This window comes from Fusarium falciforme, chromosome 3, assembly GCF_026873545.1.
Source record: "Fusarium falciforme chromosome 3, complete sequence".
In the NCBI taxonomy this organism is placed as follows: Eukaryota; Fungi; Ascomycota; class Sordariomycetes; order Hypocreales; family Nectriaceae; genus Fusarium; species Fusarium falciforme.
In genome coordinates, this window is record NC_070546.1 from 4489218 (window position 1) to 4507804 (window position 18587).

At 51.6% G+C, this 18587-nt stretch overlaps 7 protein-coding genes across 7 annotated transcripts; 2 read left to right on the forward strand and 5 right to left on the reverse strand.

The window, feature by feature from the left end:
• Nucleotides 1-27: 27 nt before the first annotated feature.
• NCS54_00463300 (Zn(2)-C6 fungal-type domain-containing protein) lies at nucleotides 28-2341 on the reverse strand (the record flags this gene model as incomplete). Its single annotated transcript, XM_053150163.1, has 2 exons — nucleotides 28-2172; nucleotides 2231-2341. 2 exons carry the CDS (start codon nucleotides 2339-2341, stop codon nucleotides 28-30), a joined length of 2256 nt encoding a protein of 751 aa, XP_053006138.1.
• Nucleotides 2342-3050: 709 nt separating this feature from the next.
• NCS54_00463400 (Hypothetical protein) lies at nucleotides 3051-4929 on the reverse strand (the record flags this gene model as incomplete). The annotated part of the gene is made up of 4 exons (XM_053150164.1): nucleotides 3051-4059; nucleotides 4118-4290; nucleotides 4349-4459; nucleotides 4513-4929. The coding sequence occupies 4 exons, from the start codon at nucleotides 4927-4929 to the stop codon at nucleotides 3051-3053; spliced, it is 1710 nt and encodes a 569-aa protein (XP_053006139.1).
• A 745-nt stretch (nucleotides 4930-5674) lies between these two features.
• On the reverse strand, nucleotides 5675-7276 carry NCS54_00463500 (Hypothetical protein; the record flags this gene model as incomplete). Its single annotated transcript, XM_053150165.1, has 11 exons — nucleotides 7133-7276; nucleotides 7033-7074; nucleotides 6890-6977; nucleotides 6815-6837; nucleotides 6746-6764; nucleotides 6569-6691; nucleotides 6496-6518; nucleotides 6409-6446; nucleotides 6223-6360; nucleotides 5754-6173; nucleotides 5675-5702 (listed from the first exon to the last, which is right to left on the reverse strand). The coding sequence occupies exons 1-11, from the start codon at nucleotides 7199-7201 to the stop codon at nucleotides 5675-5677; spliced, it is 1011 nt and encodes a 336-aa protein (XP_053006140.1). The 5' UTR covers nucleotides 7202-7276.
• A 525-nt stretch (nucleotides 7277-7801) lies between these two features.
• NCS54_00463600 (Zn(2)-C6 fungal-type domain-containing protein) lies at nucleotides 7802-10329 on the reverse strand (the record flags this gene model as incomplete). Its single annotated transcript, XM_053150166.1, has 3 exons — nucleotides 10013-10329; nucleotides 8115-9941; nucleotides 7802-8066 (listed from the first exon to the last, which is right to left on the reverse strand). The coding sequence occupies exons 1-3, from the start codon at nucleotides 10204-10206 to the stop codon at nucleotides 7802-7804; spliced, it is 2286 nt and encodes a 761-aa protein (XP_053006141.1). The 5' UTR covers nucleotides 10207-10329.
• A 683-nt stretch (nucleotides 10330-11012) lies between these two features.
• Nucleotides 11013-12671, reverse strand: NCS54_00463700 (Glycerol kinase; the record flags this gene model as incomplete). The annotated part of the gene is made up of 3 exons (XM_053150167.1): nucleotides 11013-11252; nucleotides 11314-12472; nucleotides 12523-12671. The coding sequence occupies 3 exons, from the start codon at nucleotides 12669-12671 to the stop codon at nucleotides 11013-11015; spliced, it is 1548 nt and encodes a 515-aa protein (XP_053006142.1).
• A 1128-nt stretch (nucleotides 12672-13799) lies between these two features.
• Nucleotides 13800-14930, forward strand: NCS54_00463800 (Hypothetical protein; the record flags this gene model as incomplete). The annotated part of the gene is made up of 3 exons (XM_053150168.1): nucleotides 13800-14107; nucleotides 14162-14702; nucleotides 14754-14930. The coding sequence occupies 3 exons, from the start codon at nucleotides 13800-13802 to the stop codon at nucleotides 14928-14930; spliced, it is 1026 nt and encodes a 341-aa protein (XP_053006143.1).
• Nucleotides 14931-16439: 1509 nt separating this feature from the next.
• Nucleotides 16440-18530, forward strand: NCS54_00463900 (Glycerol-3-phosphate dehydrogenase; the record flags this gene model as incomplete). The annotated part of the gene is made up of 2 exons (XM_053150169.1): nucleotides 16440-17667; nucleotides 17719-18530. The coding sequence occupies 2 exons, from the start codon at nucleotides 16440-16442 to the stop codon at nucleotides 18528-18530; spliced, it is 2040 nt and encodes a 679-aa protein (XP_053006144.1).
• Nucleotides 18531-18587: the final 57 nt, after the last annotated feature.

Below are 18587 nucleotides of genomic sequence, written 5' to 3' on the forward strand. Positions count from 1 at the left end.
GACGAGGAATGATAGACCTCTTCGATATTAGACTGGGATGCTATAAGAAACCATATTTTCGGTATTCTTCTCCTTCCCGTACACCATAACAGACGTTAGCGTCTGGCTATGGTATGAGTGAAACTTGCCCTCACCGCCTCCATCATCAACCGTCTGAAAGACAGCAAACAGGTCTCGGCCCCTGGCTCGCTCATGATTGACCGCGCGTAGGACTTGAAGTATCTGCAAAACGGGAAAGCTGCCTTCTTCCAGGTGACTGTTTCTTTGTCGCTCTTCCAACCAGTTTTGGATCCAGAGGCCAATTGCTGGGTTTGAGGTGTGCATAGCGCAAACTAGCAGGAGGCCGGAGAAGCCGATTGCGAACGTATTGAGGCGGATGCACTCTTCCCAATCGATGCCAGAGGCAATCTGAAGCAGGATAAGAGCCCACCTGTCTATTTCTTGTGCCGAGGTGGTAGATTTCTGATCCTTTAACAAATCTGCACTCTGAATGATTCGTGCTGTAATGTAGTATGCGTAATTCATCGCTGAATCATGTGATTGGAAGTATAACGGCTCGATAGTTAGCCTGCTGTCTTCTGAGGTGGCCGGTCCCGCCGAGTGAAAGGATGTGATGGGTAACTGGGATAATGGCAGCTTTGTGTGCCAATCGTTCAGCTTTCTGGCTTGGGCTTTCATGAGTAGAGTGTAGGGATATAAACATGCATCTCCCTCTCGGCTTGCAGAGGAGGCTGTAGGCGTTTGTGAACCCGGCTGGCTATCCTCGTTGGTAGGGGTTGGATCGCGGAACAAGTCCCAGTAGCCGACAACCGCGGAGGAGTATATGCGAAGAGACTCGCAGAGTATGACCAATACTGAAGCCTTTGTGTCTCCAACAAGGTCCAAGATGAGTTCAACGTTGGGAGAAATCGACACTGGGTCCTGCTTTCGTTGAAAATCCACCGTGCTGAAGTGCATCCGTCGCCACCAGTTGTTCATCTGAGCTCGCACCCAAGCAGCCATGAGCCCATAACCGACAAAGCCCTGTTGTACCAAGGTACTCTCTTGAGCCTCGATGAGCTTTGTAGCTCCACCCGAGTGAACGGAAAAGTCTCGAAAGTTGCCCATTGACGATTCCCAATAGCAGAAGAGGATTAGGGTCGCAAGGGTAGTAGTCGTCTGAAACTCGCTGCCATTCTTGACCCAGTCAGATATCCCGCGTATAGCAGAGTAATAGTACTTCTGACTCTTCGTTTTATGACTAGAGTCAGGTCTGAACGAGAAGCCTGGAATGCTTGAAAAGTCGGAGGATTTCCTCTGTGGTAACATTCGGCTGAGACGTCCTGCAGAGAGAGCCATCATGGTGTCAGTAACCACGAGGGGAAGATTTCCGAGGATGGGAAAGTCTTTGAAGATAGGGTGTAGAGCTGGAAGACATTGATTAAGCCAGAAGTCCATGTATACCACCTGGTTGTCGTTGAGTTGGAATGTGGAGCTTGGGCTTTTGAGTAGTTGATAAGGTTGCATCGCGTTGGATGTGAAATCGTTGTCCAGCAACATGAGTTCTGTAGTGGGAGGGCTTGTCGTAGGGAAATCGAAAGATTCTGAGACGTTGCAGTCCAGTGGAGCTTGATTCTGCAAGCCATCTTCAGCAAGTAGCGGCGTCCCGACAGGCTTTTGTGTTTGGATAGAAGTTCCTGGGGCTTCTGAGGTGCCGGGAGGAGTCCCTAGAGGTATATCCGCGCTGAATCGTGGTGAACGCTCATTAGTCAACTCTTTTAATGAGCCGTAATCGGCGTCCCCAGCCCAAAGTGCAAACCCATCTCCCAGAACAGTGTTGGAAAACTCGAGGCCAGCAACCCCCATGTCCGAGAGGGGACTGATTGGGAGCGATATCATTGATTCCGAAAGCGGGGTCAAGGAAGCTGTCTCCTCAGGCGCCCGTGTGCTTGGCTTCGAAGCTGTCGTCGAGTTGATGGGAGATGATCCATGAAACAATGGGGTTTGCGCGGTGACTGCCTCTAGCGAACATTTCTCCTGTTGAGCATACCGGCCTCTACTCTTGTGAGCTCCCTGCTGAGGACTTGGCGATGCATCAAAGGACACATTCTTAAAGTTGAAGCCTGCCTTGTACTTTTCACAGCGCTTTCCAAGTCTTGCGCATGTGCTGCAAGCGGGCTTCTTTTCATCGCACTATCACAAGTCAACCTAGTTGCTCCACGTCGCTCGCTGACTGTGGATTGGAACGTACCTTTTTTCTTCGCTCACGGCATGTGATGCAACCAGTTCGGGTTCGGACAATGTTTGTCTTTTTTACACGCCGCGGAGCAGGCTTGTACATATCCGCACTCAAGGTAGGCATCATAAAAGATTGATCAACCGTTTATGGTGGGAGTTGATGGAGGAGAATTTACAACTCGGAGGTCAACTCCAGAACCGGCTGATAATGATCATGACTAATGGTTGTCTCTAGTTCCGATTGGTCCAAGACTGTCAAAATCACTCAACACAGGGTCTTTATCTCGCAGCATGTCACCCTGATTGCTGTTTAGCCATAGCATTATTAAACATCTTGCGTTGCTACATCTTAGCTGGAGTATATAAAAACAAAAGGTTCTATTCCGTGGATATCGTTCTTTGTGTGTCAAATATTGTGAATGCTTTTCTTTGATGATGAGGAGTCTCGGGTCTTTTGGGACGTCGGCCCGCCTTGTTCTCCCCATTGCTTCCTAGAACATGGGTCTGCAGGATCGACTTTGCCTGTTTTGGTGTACGAGAGCGACGCCCGAGACCGGCGGAACCAATACATCTGTGGACAATGGCTTGACTAGATAAGCTCAACTTCTCAAATTTTTGCCTTACAAAAGCGTTAGCCAAGATTTGGTGATGAGTTTCGCGAGGGCTTGTAAATATGATTTGTCTTGCATGTAAACGAATGAACGCTGGGAGGGGTGTTGTCGTACCCTATAGCACAGTAGTCTAAAATCGTGATACAAGTAGATCTCGTGAACAAAGCATCGCTAGGAAAGTGTATAAAAGTTAATGAAAATCGGCGCGCTCTATAAGTCTGATCATCCCGATACCTCCTCCATATATAAATCGTACACACCATCCCCTACATACTGGTCCTTAAAGATCCATAATGACTTGGCTGGACCCAACGGGACAGTCTCAAACGATTGGCCGTTGATCATCTGAGGTCCTTGTTCTGTCACCATGGATTGTAAAACTCGTGCTTCGGCGAGAGGGTTCTCTTCTGGGACAACCACCTTTTCCGCCACCCAAGTCGCTAGCACCGCCAGCAGCAGTTGTAGACCGGCTGTCAGCCAGATGATGAGATGGATGATTCCCCAGTGCGAGACACCTAGCTTCTGCCCGATGGTTGGTGCTTGGCCTTGGACGACAATGTCTGAGTTTGACTCTATGACGGTGCTGAGGACACCGATTGTGAAGCGAGAAAGGAGAAGCCCCATGGCTTCAGTTGAGCCGTTTACGGGGATTCCAAAGGTGGCTGCCGATGGGTATGTCATGTACTGGAAGCTTCCATTGTTGGCATAGCCCTGTAATGCGATTGCCGACGTTGCCAGCTGTGCAAGATTGCTACCAAGTTTATGCTCGGGTCTAGTGGCATTAGCCACAGATCCTAGCCTTGCAGTGCAGTTGTAGAACCATGGCTCCGTCGATGATGCTTCGAACACTGATAGAATACTGCAACCTTCCCCGCAAGACTGGTCTGTAGATGTCATGTACGTCGTTTGATCGGGTCCGTTCTGGTGCGGGATGGTGATGTTGACTTCTCGTGAGTCAATCTTTACTCGTATACTCGAGTCTGTGCCGTTGCCTCCTTGAAGAACTGGATAGCTAGAGCATTGTGCGGTGGCATTGATGTTGCGGTTCGTTGTTACAGTGACGGGAATCGCACGTGGATCTCCTAGTGTCTGCGTATTTGTCTCGCGGAAAACATAGGAACAGTAGTTGATGGTGCAGAAGAGGGAGTAATCATCAGCAAACCAGAGCGTGCCGGGAATGGGCATGGCGTCGGGATCGGCCCAGTTGAGGGCCAGGGAGACGGTGCCGTAACTGTTTGGCTGTCAGAGAATTTTCTTTGCAATGGCCTTGATTTTGCGGCAGAACAAACCTGTTGGCAGTGTATTGCTGTGCCCTGATAGAACTGGACTGCTTGATGACTTTGTTTGTCTCGATTGTAGAGAGATTGGGGATGGAGACGTTGCCAGGAACGAGCAGCGCGCGGTCTTCAGTCTTTTCTACGGAATAGCACAGTCCGAGAGAGGCATAGCCAATTTGAGAGCCCTGGATTATCCAACGCTATTAGTATAAAGTCTCGCACAGAACGGCACAGAGAACATACGAGGAATAAGATGACCCAAGCTGCGACGCTGAGGTGGATGGATGTTCGACTGGACTTGATGGCCAGCATCAAGACCTGGGTCATACTAGTAGCGTGCAGAATTGCCTTGACCTGAGTAAAAGAGTTAGTAGATACTCTCTTCCGCTGCAAGTATCGATTCTCACCTTTCCTGCCGAGCGAGGTCTACGGCTAAGGATCCACCATCTCAGATCGGACACGGCGTTTGTCAACTGGCTCATAGTCGTCAAACCCAACGCGATTAAAAATCCAGTAATTAGGGCATTGAAATATCGCTTCTGCTTGTTGGAAATGACTTCATAATTGGAATACCCGATCAAAATGACGTAAATGATGACAATAAAAGCCACCGTGATGAGCCATTTCCCAACCACCCCCAGCCAGAGCTTTGGGCGTGATCGCCGCCGCGCCGGGAGGCCTCTAAACCGAGGTGTTGTCTTTTCCATTAATTCGTGCTGGTGAGGCGGGCTTGGCGTTTGGTTGCTTGGTCGACTCCCTCGCCAAGGCGTTGATGGATCGTGAGAGGGTGCGTTAGCAGGAAGAGGCCGATAACTGCCTTCCATGGTGTGGATTGACGCGAAGTGAAGTTGGAAATACTTGAAGATGGCAAAGAATTGGGCTGTTGGAGGGTTTTATCTCTGTCTGACAGTTGGCATTTTCGGCCAAGTCGCACAGCCAGACTGAGCCTGTACTCATGTCGGCCCGTGCAAGAATGACTCTCCAAGCCTCCCAGACACATTGAATTAAAGTATTGGCTCCCTTGCCATTTCCCGTATTTTCGCCAAGACGGCCTGGATCGCGTCGTGATTGGCCGCGCCGTAAAGACAAGACGGATGAAACCCCGGCTTGGCCGATGAATATGGGTCTAGGCAAACTCTGTTTTTATTGACGACAGTGAGACAGTTTCTCATTTGTGGCCCTATGCGTTCAGTTGACTCACCCCGGTTATGGAGAATTCGTTGCCAAGATATGACGTGCAATTGCTGTGTCGGCTTGTCCGGTGTGATGTCGCAATGGTTTCAGTGCAGTCTCGGCCAACTGGCAAGGGCGAACAGCCTTTAACTCTATTTCTTGACACTCCCTGATATTGGGTGATGAGTCGAGCAGTGATTATCTTTTGCACGATCCATTGGAGAGCCCGATGACCAGAAATAGGCTATCGTTTGTCTATACGGGATGACGAATGCTCAAGTCTTAAGGCTGCAATCATTTAGTATTCCACAACAGTTAGTAACGTGGGCAGGTAGCGTTTATTCAATTTGATATATAATTCCAACAATCTGCTCGTCACCATACTCGGACCTACTATTATGGCTTCTGTCCAGTAACCACAAATCTGCATCACCAGTCAGCTTCACCATCGATCAGGGGTCAAGTTGAAACTCACACTTCCCAATAAGCATGAACCCTCGGATTCCGCATCTCGGCCCTCACCTCGGAAAGGAAAACCAAAATTTCATCCCGGCTCATACCAAGCCCATGCGCCAACAGGATCGTGCTGATGGCTTCAAGGTTTCTCTCAATGTTGGCCAGAGTCCAAAGTCCAATCTCCTTGTACTTTGGATCTTTGGGCCAGGTGTTAATGGGCCACTTGAACGTCTTTCGCGTCACGTTGACAAAGCCCTGTTCTTTGAGGCGCTTTTCGTGGTTTACGCCTTCGTCAAAGGGTCTTCCGAGGTTTGCGGCGCCCTTGGAGGTTAGTTCGTCCCACCTGTTCAAGGGTGAAGTGGGCTTGAGTGTTCCGTCGTCTGATTTAGCAGGGAAAGTAGGGTCAATGACTTCAAGCCAGCCTCCTGGTTCCAAGTTTCTGGGCTTGGTCAGAACGAAGCGTGCAAGTGGGGGTTTTGTGACCTTACTCAAAGCATTTGCGTGTAAACTTGTCCCAGTCGGCCAAACTGCCGACCATGAGGCGTACAAAGATGTAGTCGAACTTTTGACTCCACGTCCAATCCTTCTCGGCATCGTCAATCTCAAAAGTGCAGTTGGGAGGGACACTGGAATATTATTAGACAATTTTCAGGCCGGTTGGGGTTGATACTCACAAAGTCGGCTGGATAGCGGCAATATCGATACCAAAGACCTGTTGAATTGAGTCATCTACATCGAGTCTAGGCCTTCATGAATCTTACCTGAGCATGAGGATGGTCGTCGGCTTTGAAGATCAGGTCAGCCTCTACTTCAACGAGGTCTGTCTTGACATACCGAACTCGACCGCCCACACTCCTGTGCCCGTACCGACATCAAGGACTCGCTTGGCTGTCTCAGCATTGGGAGCGAAATACCTCTTGCCGCCAAATGTTAGGAGAAGCTGGTGGTTTTGAAGATCTGCCAAATTGTCATGAGTCTTCAATTCATGCGTAGAGTTTCACGCTCGGCTACCTAGTCGCTCTGATTCATGCTGCAACACTGTCAGCGATGTTCTTTCATTGAATCAATGAGAGGCTGTACCTCATCGCTAGGGAGATAGTATTCTGCAAACAATAGTTAGCTGGAGATTGATCAAGCGATTCGGCCCCGACTTGCTCTCATCTCGGTGATATCCACGGCCATTGATCATGTGGTATTCGCGAATGCTTGAGCGCAACGACGCAGTGGACAGTTCATCATCAGTCTAGCGGAGGCGAGTCAATCGGCATTCCTTGATGGATGAGGGCTACAGTACTCACAACCACAATTGCCGAGTCCCCGTCAGCAGGGGCTTCAGCTTCCTGAGTCACGTCAGTTCCATCATCCACCATCAGTGAACCGTTCCATCGTCCCACGTACCAGAGGCGACACCTGCTCTTCAGTGCTGTTGGCAGCTTGCGCTGGAGAAGACTCAGGATCATTCGTCATCTTGCCTAGTACGTTGTTCTGTGGGTGTTCGTGCGTGTTTTGAGAGTCAAGATCACGACAAAAATTACGGGCGGGGTCGTCGGTCTTTGGACAGGTGTTGTTGTCTGTTGGTTCGACCCTGGCATTTTATCCGCCCGTGGTCTGATATGCAAGGTAACATTCTCTGCATGTCCGCCCGCTTGTCACACCGTAGATAAGTGTTGTTGGCGGTAAATTTGGATCGGTTCTGCGTATGATTATGCATGTTGTTCTGCGTGAGCCTTGGGGTTGACGGAACCCGTAGGACCGGCGCAACCTCTGGCCTGACGATGTCTGGGGCAAGTCACTGGCTGGATTGCGTCTCTCAAGAGCAAGTCAGTGGGATATTCAAATCGTGGAGGCACAGGGAACAACCAGAGGCTAATCGATACGGAATTAATGAGGACTCCTATAAAGAATATCATCATGCTTTCTCGAACGTGCAGTCATCTTTTATTACTCTTGCTAGAATCTCAATCCCCCATCGTATACCTATAACACCTAGCTGAGATTTAATGATACAAGCACAAGACATCGGACAAGTGATTGTCAAAGAATTCTATACGGTCCAGTTGTTCCAGATTAGTTGAAAAGCGACCCCCCATAAGCTAACCAATCTGCCTCTGGATCAGGTATGCCATTCCTTGCTGAGTCCCCTTGGATATTATTCATGGTCTGAGGTCGGATGACCAGATTCGCCGTGCTCTGGTTGGAGACTCTGGGATAATTGAAAAAGTCAAAGACGTCAATGTTGTCGAGCTCGCTGAGAGATGTGACTTGTGTTGATGTCGGCTCCAGGCTCGAGTGTCGAGCTGTAGATGTGAGTGTCACCAGGTCATACGCGCTCCTAATGCCATGTTAGTTCTGTTGTTTGGGGAAATTGCACAAGACGTACCGTCTCATGGCGGCAAAGGTCATGTCGCCCTGTCTTCCCCGTTGTACAAGCCGGCTCAGAATCTTGGAGTAATTGCTTGCGACGTCCCAGTGTTGGCCGACATTTCGAAGCGTATCGATAAAGAAGTCAATCAAGGGATCAACTGGACATCCAACCGCAGCGGCATGAACCAGCAGCAATCGACCAGCCACCCAGAGCGAAAATGCAAACGGAGGCCCCAGAAGATTCAAGCCATCTGCTTCAGAGACATCACGGGTAATGTCTCCAAGGCTTTGTACAGCAGACAGGCACCTCTGCATTGCGTAATGAGAGGGCACAAATATGTGAGACCTGACGGTCGGATACGCCGCCGAAGAATGAAGCCGTACTGCAGCAGTGACGTATGCGCTATGCAACATGAACCAGTTGGCCACACGACTTGCAGGATCAGAGTGACACAGAGCGGATATCTTGCTGTATTCACTCGGTAAGCTCTGCAGCCAGCCATCCAGTGATCGGTCAAGCGTCTGGTATGTGTTTCGCCATTCAGCCATGTCCTTTGTGGAAGATACATCAATTGGCGTCTTGAGAAACTCGTGAATCTTGCTAAGGATGATGAGGATCTCGCAATGGTAGGTAAAGCTGCCGAGATTGTCGGGTTTGTTGACGAGATATTCTCTCTGCTGATCGTCACTTGGATGAAAAGCCCTCGTTTCTACCGGTACGTTCTTTGAGAACAAGTCGTATGAACAAGGTAGGAAACGCGTGACTTTCTTGCCGTCGAGCATAAAGTCAAAAGTCGGCGTGGCTATTGTTGCATAACGGTCCAAGAGGTATATCATCCAGTAAAGCCGTCGCCTTCCCTCGTCTTCAATCCAGGACTCGGGCTTTCCAGCTGCAACTCTTCTCATGGAGCCGGTATGCGGAGTTTCTGACGCCTCGGCCGAAAGGAAGACGGTGCTTTCTTCACATAGGCCGAGTTGTCTCACGCTTTGTGATAGTAATGACAAGAGATTCCAACCACGGGGGCCGTTTGATGTTCCCAGTTCATCCAGGGTAATTATGACGAGGGCTCGTAGAGCAGGTACGCTGATATGTTCCATGGCGTATATCTGCACTGTATGCTTGGATACGGCATGGTAGTATGTCCGCATCTCGGACGACATCCTTGGATCTTTGAGAAACCTCAGCGTCGTTGCCACGATCGCATAGAGCAAAATCCTGTCGGCTTCCTCCATCAATGTCGGCCCGAAGAAGGCCGCAAAGGTCGTTTTTCGATCAAGGATGGGACACCACGTGTTGCAGTGCTTGAAGTAGAGGTCCACGAGGGTATAGACGACGTCGTGAGGTGGGAGATCAATGATGAAGGAGTGAAGAGAAGGGTCTTTTCGAAATCCAGAGGCATTTGGAGAGGTAACTGGTTGGGTAGGGCCCTCCAAATTGGCCATCAGCACTGGCTGCTGAGGCTGGATGCCTGATTGCCATGTTGTACCGGACAGGCTTGGTGACCTGGCCTGCGACATTGAAGAGGTTCTCGGGAGACTTGTAGGCGTAAGTCGACTACCATCTTGACTATCGCCTTGGAGATTATTCGCGGTTGAAGATGCGAGGCCCGGTGAAGCCGCCGCGTGATCCTGGACGATGTGCTCCTCAACACGGCGTCCCAAGGCTTGTAGCAACGCGTCGATGCGATTGACTTTGGCCTCGAGCTCAAGACTGAAACCATTGCGAGCTGCCCCCGGCTTTTGTCTCTCGAGGTAGACGCAGGCGCGGTTGTGTCGGGCGCACCATGAACAAGCGGGCTCAGCACGGTCGCATTTTACCTTGCGGGATTTGCACATCTCACACCTTGAACACACAAACTATTCAGATTTTTTCGTATTTTTTATCGGGTATTGTATGTCGGAAAAAAAACCTACGATATCTTTTGGTGTCTCTCCCTCCTCCGTTTCCTCGTCGGGCCATTGGAGCTGGTGAGTCTGGACTCCCCGCCACTGGATCCCTCGTCATTGCTCAAGGTCGAGTTGAGGTCCTCGGCCTCAATTGCTGCTGTCGGGGCCTCGCTCGTGGGGATTGTGCCGATCCCTCTCTCGAGGGTCTGGGACCTCCACATTCCCTCAGATTTCGATTGAGTTGCGTGGAGTAGAATCTGGGGAAGAGCGATAAGCAGTAGAAATGAACCATGCACATGGATTGCTTTGGTGGAACAGGAGATCTTCGTTGACAGGAAACGTGGAGAATTGGATCCAGAGATAATATTGAGGAGAACGAACGGTTGGTGAACAATAAGGCCGAGCCTCGGTCCCCCAACTCCGGCGGTAAGCCGTCAATCTTTGACCAAGTTTGCCCCAGTTAGAGGCCTAGACCCCCCCGGTGAAACGTGGAGATTTGACACTGTCGCCATTGTCCTCTACTGCCGAGCTGAGGGGGCCACACCAGAAAGGCAGCATGTCGGAGTGCTACCCCCTCCCTGTCGGCGCGGACCAGGGGCCCCGCAGCAAATGACATCTCAGAAGGTCTAGGGGCCTTCTTCTTCTGGAATCCGGCTGACGTACGTCGATGCTTGGTAGGTTGCATAAAGTTCCGGTGGAGATGAGACGCTGAGCACCCGCAGCTCATGTCCTGATTCATGCTACGGCTTCGCCGGGAGGAAGATGCTTCGTTTCTCTTGTCCCCTCACCCTGGCGCCATTGAAGGATGTGATCGGCCCCAGGACGCTTTGCCTCTATTGGCATGTGGCAGACGGCAAGGGCTTAGGCGATCATCACTAGTGTTAATAGTAGGGAATTCAACGGACTTGTTTTAGCAGCCCTTGGCCCAGGCAGCAGTATTTCACTTGATACATATGCTACAGACACAAAAAAAAAAACGCGAAGAAAAAAGAAAGCACAGACAAGAACGCTACAGACACCGCCTCGTTTAGCTCGCCCACCCCTTGGCCATCTGGACCGCCTTCTCCCACGTCTCGAAACGAGCTGCCGCTTCTTCACTAGTGATCTGGGGCTCAAAAATGGTCCGGCCCTCCGTGTTGACATTCTTCAGGTCACCAAAGTCCTTCCAGATTCCCACTGCGAAACCGGCTGCGATGGCGGCGCCAAGAGCCGTTGTTTCCCGCATGGCCGGTCGGTTGACAGGGATGCCAATAAGATCAGACTGCGTCTGTAAACCCTGTTAGCGTCTTCATCTCCCCCTTGTTCAGCTGTTGTGCTGCTGTACGTACCTGCATGATAAGATCCGAGTTGCACATGCCACCATCCACGGCCAGCTCCGTCAGGGCGTGGCCGCTGTCCTTCTCCATCGAGTCTAGGATGGCCTTTGTCTGGAAGCACGTGGCCTCGAGCGTGGCGCGAGCGATGTGTCCGCGCTGCGTGTACGCTGTGATGCCAAAGATGGTACCTCGGGCATCGTCAATCCAGTACGGCGCAAACAGGCCGCTAAAGGCCGTCACGAAAGTGCACCCACCGTTGTCCTCGACAGTCTCGGCCAGGGCGCTCAGCTTGGACGACGACTGGATGAAGCCAAAGTTGTCGACGAGGAACTTGACGCTCGAGCCCGCCACGGCGATGCTGCCCTCGAGCGCGTACATGGTGTTGCCCTCGCCAAAGTCAAAGGCGACGGTGCTCAGAAGTCCGTGGGTAGACATGACGGGCTTGGACCCCACGTTGTAGAGCAGAAAGCAGCCAGTCCCGTATGTGTTCTTGGCGAGGCCGGGGGTGAAACCCTTTTGGCCGACGAGGGCAGCAGATTGGTCACCTAGACACCCAGTGATCTTGGTGCCTTTCAAGCAGGTGCCAGCCAAGGAGCCGTAAGCCTTGGTGTCCGAGGACCGCACGATCCTTGGCAGGGTAATCTTTGCGGGGTCGAGACGGAACCAGTCAATGATTTCCTCGTCGTACTTGAGCGTCTCGAGGTTCATGAACATGGTGCGTGACGCATTCGAAGGATCCGACACGTAAATGTCACGCTCCGTGCCGCCGTTCAACTTGTACGTCAGCCAAGTGTCGACGGTACCGAAAGCGAGCACCCCGCGCTCATACGCATCCTTGACATCAGGAACATTCTCGAGCAACCATAGCAGCTTGCTGACCGAGGGGTATGTGGAGAGAGGAAGACCGCATCTCGAGGGCAATTCGCTAGCCCCGAGACGACGCTTCAGTCGTCGGACCAACTCTTGAGATCGAGTGTCGGTCCAGACGATGGCATTGTGCAGCGCCTTGCCCGTCGTTCTATCCCAGACAATAGTTGTCTCTCTCTGGTTTGTGATGCCCACGGCCTTGATCTGGTCGCGTGAGTTGCCCCGAGCCTCAAAGGACTCGACAGCTCCATCAATGCACTTTTCCACAGAGCTTACCAGCTCTTCTGGGTCATGCTCATGCCATCTAAGCTTGAATATTAGCCTCTGGGTCAAACAATATGTGAATCGCCTTACCCAGGATGGGGATAGATCTGCTTGAACTCGAGCTGATGCGTCGCCACAACTTCGCCACTAGTGTCGAAGATGAGGAAGCGTGAGCTGGTTGTGCCTTGATCAATGGCTCCAATGAAGGAGCCATTCGAGTTTCCATTGATGAGAGGCATGACGTTTTTGGTGAAGAGGTATCAGTCGTAAAGGATTGGGAAACAAAGGTGGGACAAGCTTGTAATGTGATGATTAAACCGAGATAAGATGCGATAGGACGTGTCATCAGAATGCAATGGACCAGGCACTTAAGTATTCCCGTCTCGGCTTGAGCTTGGAGGTTCTAATGCGACACCATCACAAGCCATGCCCTCCTCCACGGGGAAGAAACCCCTCCTGAAGCTAACCCCAGGTGACTACCCCAAGGATCAATTTGCGGGGTTTTACTTTTTGGTCGAGAAAAGAGCACGAGATCAAGATTTCGGCCGAGGATCACCGCGGTTGATTGGGGTTGCATCTTGACACGGACCAACAGCACGTCTCATAATCCCTACACCTGAGAGATGGAGGTCAGAAACTCGGGTTTTGCGAACCCGAATTACATGGCCTATGGCACGAGCATCGGAGGACGCCATCGGGGTTTAAGCAGCGAAGGATCAGCGTGGAGAAATTTCTTGACACCTCGGGACCTTGTGCATATCCCCACAAAGTGGGAACACGTTCTAGAAGCTTTAATGTGACAAGGGGCTTGGCGAACGCTTATCTGCATATTCATAGTCTGCTATACTGTCTAATCAAACCCTCGGACCTCCGGAGGGTCTGAGGCTCGTCGGGGAACCTGCGGAGGCGGGGAATGGGCGTCTCGAATCCCCATCTTAGAGGGTGGTAATACCTCTCGGTGTGGGCTACCGAGCTCGCATCTAGACGTTACCCTCACCTGACTGACAAACACCGAAGGGCCCGTCCACAAGCCATGGTTCGATTGCGCCGGGAGGAACTGGAAGTGCTACCCCTTCGGAGCTGGAGTTCCCCGTTCTCTAACCAGGAGTGTACCAACAGACCTGTAAGCCACCCTCACCATGGGAAGGTGAGGGGACCGGGAGTGTGCCTCGGGAAAGGAAGCGATGTTCGCTCGCACCGGAGCCGAACGATGGCTCAGTCCAAGAGGATACCCTCTATCGTTTTGTAACCTAATCGGCTTGGTGGCTAAGAGTCTTGCTGGTCCTTGCTGAGCATAAATTGTAACCACATCCCCATGAGGTGATGACGGCATTCACAACCATCTCCTCTCGACCAAGATCTTTACAATGAACGCCTCTTTCAACCAAGACTCTATCTCAGAGTCATCCATCAACAGCCCAAGTTCTCCCGCCAAAGTCGAGATGGTTCAGACCAAAGCGCTCAAGGAACTGCCCAGCGATTCGACGCTGCAGCCTCATGTTGGTGAGCGGGAGGAGGTGTTGCTTTGGAGCAGGGTCAGGGAGACTTGCCAGGATGCCTTTTCGGAATTTTTTGGCACCTTTATCTTGATTCTGTTTGGCGACGGCGTTGTTGCTCAGGTCGTTCTGAGCAGAGGTACCAAGGGTGACTATCAGAGCATCTCTTGGGGTTGGGGGTAAGTCTTGAATCGCGATAGTCGACCTGGATTTTGATTAACGAGCTCGACCAGACTAGGTGTCATGCTTGGAGTATATGTCGGTGGTAAATCAGGAGGCCATCTGAACCCCGCCGTGACTTTGGCGAACTGTCTCTTCAGAGGCCATCCCTGGCGCAAGCTTCCCATCTATGCCATTGCCCAAACCCTCGGAGCCATGGCCGCCGCCGCGGTCGTGTATGGCAACTACAAGTCTGCCATCGACGCGTACGAGGGCGGGCCGGGTATCCGAACCGTCACAGGCGAGAACGCGACGGCGGGCATCTTTTGCACGTATCCTGCTGCCTTCATGACGCGTACAGGCATGGTCTTTTCCGAGTTCATCGCCAGCACGATCCTGCAGTTTGTCATCTTTGCGTTGGCGGATAGCACCAACATTGGTGCCGGGCCGCTCATGCCTCTTGCCCTGTTCTTCTTGATCTTTGGTATCGGTGCTTGCTGGGGTTGGGAAACTGGCTATGCCATCAACTTGGCTCGTGACTTTGGACCGCGGTTGGTTTCGTACATGCTCGGATACGGAACTGAGGTTTGGTCTGCGGGAGGATACTATTTCTGGGTGAGTGAAGTCTTGGTTGATTATGGCGCACTCAACTGACCTTGATTATAGATTCCAATGGTGGTACCGTTCCTTGGTACATCCTTTGGTGGTTTCCTTTATGATACCTTCATGTACACTGGTCCTAGCCCAATGAACACTCCCTACATGGGATTCAAGCGGCTCGTAACACCTCGTCGATCAGTCTGGTCCAACACCTATGACCGGGCCCTGGACTCGCAGGTATAGAATCCTCTCGTTGAGCATGGTTGAAGGACTCGGGCGCTTCCGAGGTGAGGGCGGGGTGTTTGAGAATCTTTGAATAGTCGAGTTTGGTGGGCGAAAGTGAAACAACAGTAAATGAAACAGAGAAAGGAAACACAGAACCCACATGATAAGAATGAGAAACAGGTTTGGAGAGCATTATAGTTACTTAGGTAGTGCGTCAATTGATAGCGTTGATCGTCTGAACGTTTGCCTCAACCCCACGGTGCCCACCTCGCGATTCTCCACTGGAGTTTGTGATCAGCGCTGGTGGAACTTGGGAACGTCAGCATTTCTGAGACATTATGAGATCGTTGTGGATATGTTTGCAGTTGATGGTAATGTTTAAATCAATCGATGAGCATTTTGTGATCAGGCAAGCTTTCATGGTGGTATCTGGAGAGTATTTCATTTGGTCAACTCGATGGCTATCAATGGTTTTTATCACAACGTTCGGCTCCAGTATTTCTCCTCCACTGTATCTCGGGCATCAATAATTTAGCCTTGATATCAAGTGATATTCAAACCATATCAACCTAATCATAATGCTTAAAGCCCACCACCAAGCGAGAAAGTCTGCTGAGATTCGACTTTGATAACACCATTCATCAATGCTCCAACTCCAGGGTGAGTTGACGCCGAGCCGTGATACAACGTGGTAGCATCTTTGACCCACACCAACCAAACCAAGTGGATACAGTAAGAAACTGCAAGGTTTTGCGGCTCCCTTCCAGAAAGCGTACCTAGTCCGAATGGAACCAACCTGCATGCGCCTCTGACCTGAAAAGCGCATCGAGGTGCGAGCCAAGCCAACAGTAGTTTGCTGTACCTCGGTGAATATCAGCACGTGGCCACGGAAGCCAAGTTTGCCGCCGGAGGAGGCGGGCGCACAATCAATCCTTCGGTCGTGCTCGGTGAATTATGGTCGGTACCAAACCCCGACATGCATCTGTCAGGGGTCATGACACTAATCCCTGTATAGCTTAGCAACTCGGTGTTGAAATACCGACATGCATATGGTGGATGAGGCTGAGCGTTGGTCATGACACGGCAAGAATTGGCTCACTTGCATGTTGGAGGTTTTACGAGACGACCTCACTTGTCAGATGCGAGTTTCTGGCGGGGCAGGGGTTTCATTTCGACGGGGACTTGAGGGAGAAAATGATCACGGGGAGAAATGTTGGAGCGTGATTTGGCGCGGCCGGCATGTCCTCTCCGGTTCTTTCCAGAAGAAAGCGTCAGGTATGATATCAGAGCTGCTCGAGTGGCCCGTCTTCACTCCGCAAATGATGGAATCTTTTTTTTCCAATGCGACGATCATTGTCAAGTTATCGTCTGTTATAAACATGCTTTTCTCTTTGCTCCAAGTTGATTGACTTGACACCATACTCAAGACCTACCCTGCCACCACCATTCCTATCGACGCGCTCAAAGCTATTCAAGAGCGCTTGAGGAGCTCACGCTGCCCCTCGTCAAGACCACAAGCCAACCACCATGCAGCAGCGACTCCGAACAGTCAAGCGGCCGCTGCTCGTCGCTTGCGCTGCTGCAACAGCTACCGTAGCAGCCGGCGGCGTCGTCTACGCGACTCGAAACAAGACACATTCCATCGACAAGCCCATTGCTCCTCTCAAGCGCGATTCCGCCGGCCGTATCGTGCCACCTACCTTCCAAGCTACAAAGAGCCGCGCCGAACAGCTTGCCGACCTACGCCGCAGCAGCGAACCGGACAAGAGTGCTCAATATGATCTACTCATCATCGGCGGCGGCGCAACCGGAACAGGCATCGCCCTTGATGCCGTCACACGCGGATTGAAAGTCGCACTCGTTGAGCGCGATGACTTCTCCTCAGGGACAAGCTCCAAGAGCACAAAGCTCGTGCATGGCGGTGTTCGCTATCTCGAAAAGGCAGTCTGGAACCTCGACTACGGTCAGCTCCAGCTCGTCATGGAAGCCTTGAGAGAGCGCAAGACATTTCTCAACATTGCGCCGCATCTATCAAGTTCGCTGCCAATCTTGTTGCCGTTGCAACGTTGGTGGGAGGCGCCCTACTTTTGGGCTGGTACCAAGGCTTATGACCTTCTCGCTGGCTCGCAAGGCCTGGAGAGTTCTTATTACTTGAGTAAGAGCAAAGCGCTTGCTGCGTTTCCGTTATTGCGACGAGATAATATGGTTGGCGCTTTGGTGTACTATGATGGCCAACACAACGATTCAAGGATGAACGTCGCTCTGGCAATGACAGCTTCTCAATACGGAGCCACCATTCTCAATCATGTCGAGGTCACGGGTCTTGAGAAAGATGCCAATGGCCAAATATGCGGTGCCAAGGTACGAGATGTCCTTGACGGATCGCAAGCCTTCACAGTCCATGCCAAGGGCGTCATCAATGCGACTGGCCCCTTCACCGACGCGATTGAACAAATGGATGAGCCCTCTCGAGAGCCCATCGTCGCTCCCTCATCTGGCGTCCACATTATGCTGCCAAAGAGGTTATGCCCCAATGGAATGGGAATGCTTGACGCAGCCACCTCAGACGGCCGTGTCATCTTTGTTCTTCCTTGGCAAGGCTTCACTCTGGCTGGAACGACGGACAACCCTTGCAACGTTGAGAAGGCTCCTGTAGCGCAGCAAGACGATGTGGATTTCATTCTCAATGAGGTTAGCAAGCTCTTGTCGCCAGAATCGGTGCTCTCTAGGGATGACGTACTGGCAGCTTGGTCAGGTTAGTGAACCATTTGTCTTCAGCGTTTGAGCATCTACTTACACCACATAGGAATTCGTCCCCTCGTCCGCGACCCACGAGCCAAAAACACCGAATCTCTTGTTAGAAGTCATCTCATCACCGTCTCTCCTTCAGGTCTTCTCACCTGCGCAGGTGGGAAATGGACCACCTACCGACAAATGGCTGAAGACACTGTTGATGAAGCCATCAAGACTTTCAACCTTCAACCACGCGCCATACCTCTTCCTGATATCAGCGGTGCTGGACTACCGGGATTCACGACTAGCGGTACCTGCTGCACACGCAAAGTACCCCTAGTAGGCGCACATGGCTACTGGTCTTCGCTTGCCTCGCGACTGATGGAGGTGTTCCCCATCGAGGCTGATATTGCCTACCACCTTGCCACCAACTACGGCGACCGAGCCTGGGCACTGCTCGCCATTTCACCACGTCTAAACACTCGACTTTTGCCAAATCTCCCCTTCATCGAGGCTGAGGTCACACATGGCGTGCGCTCTGAGGCCGCTTGCACAGCCGCGGACGTCATCGCCCGCCGGACACGTCTGTCGTTCATTGATGCTTCAAAAGCGCTGCAGGTTCTGCCAAGGGTCATCGACATCATGGCTGCAGAGCTTCACTGGACCGCAGCCAGAAAGGAGCAAGAATTGACAGACACTATTGGATTTCTTGATTCGATGGGCCTGAAACAGGACAAGATTGCATCCGCCCAAGACGAGAAACTGCGCATCAAGGCTAGCGGTTCTGTACCTGTGCCTCAGCGGCCAACCATGGCTGGGGGCATTGAGGTGGATGTGAATGGACTTGGTGCTGGGCAGGCGCTGAGAGATACTCGGGTTATCTAGCATTGACAGCCTGAACGGAAAATGGCGGACAGAGAGGATAGAGTATAGATTGCATGA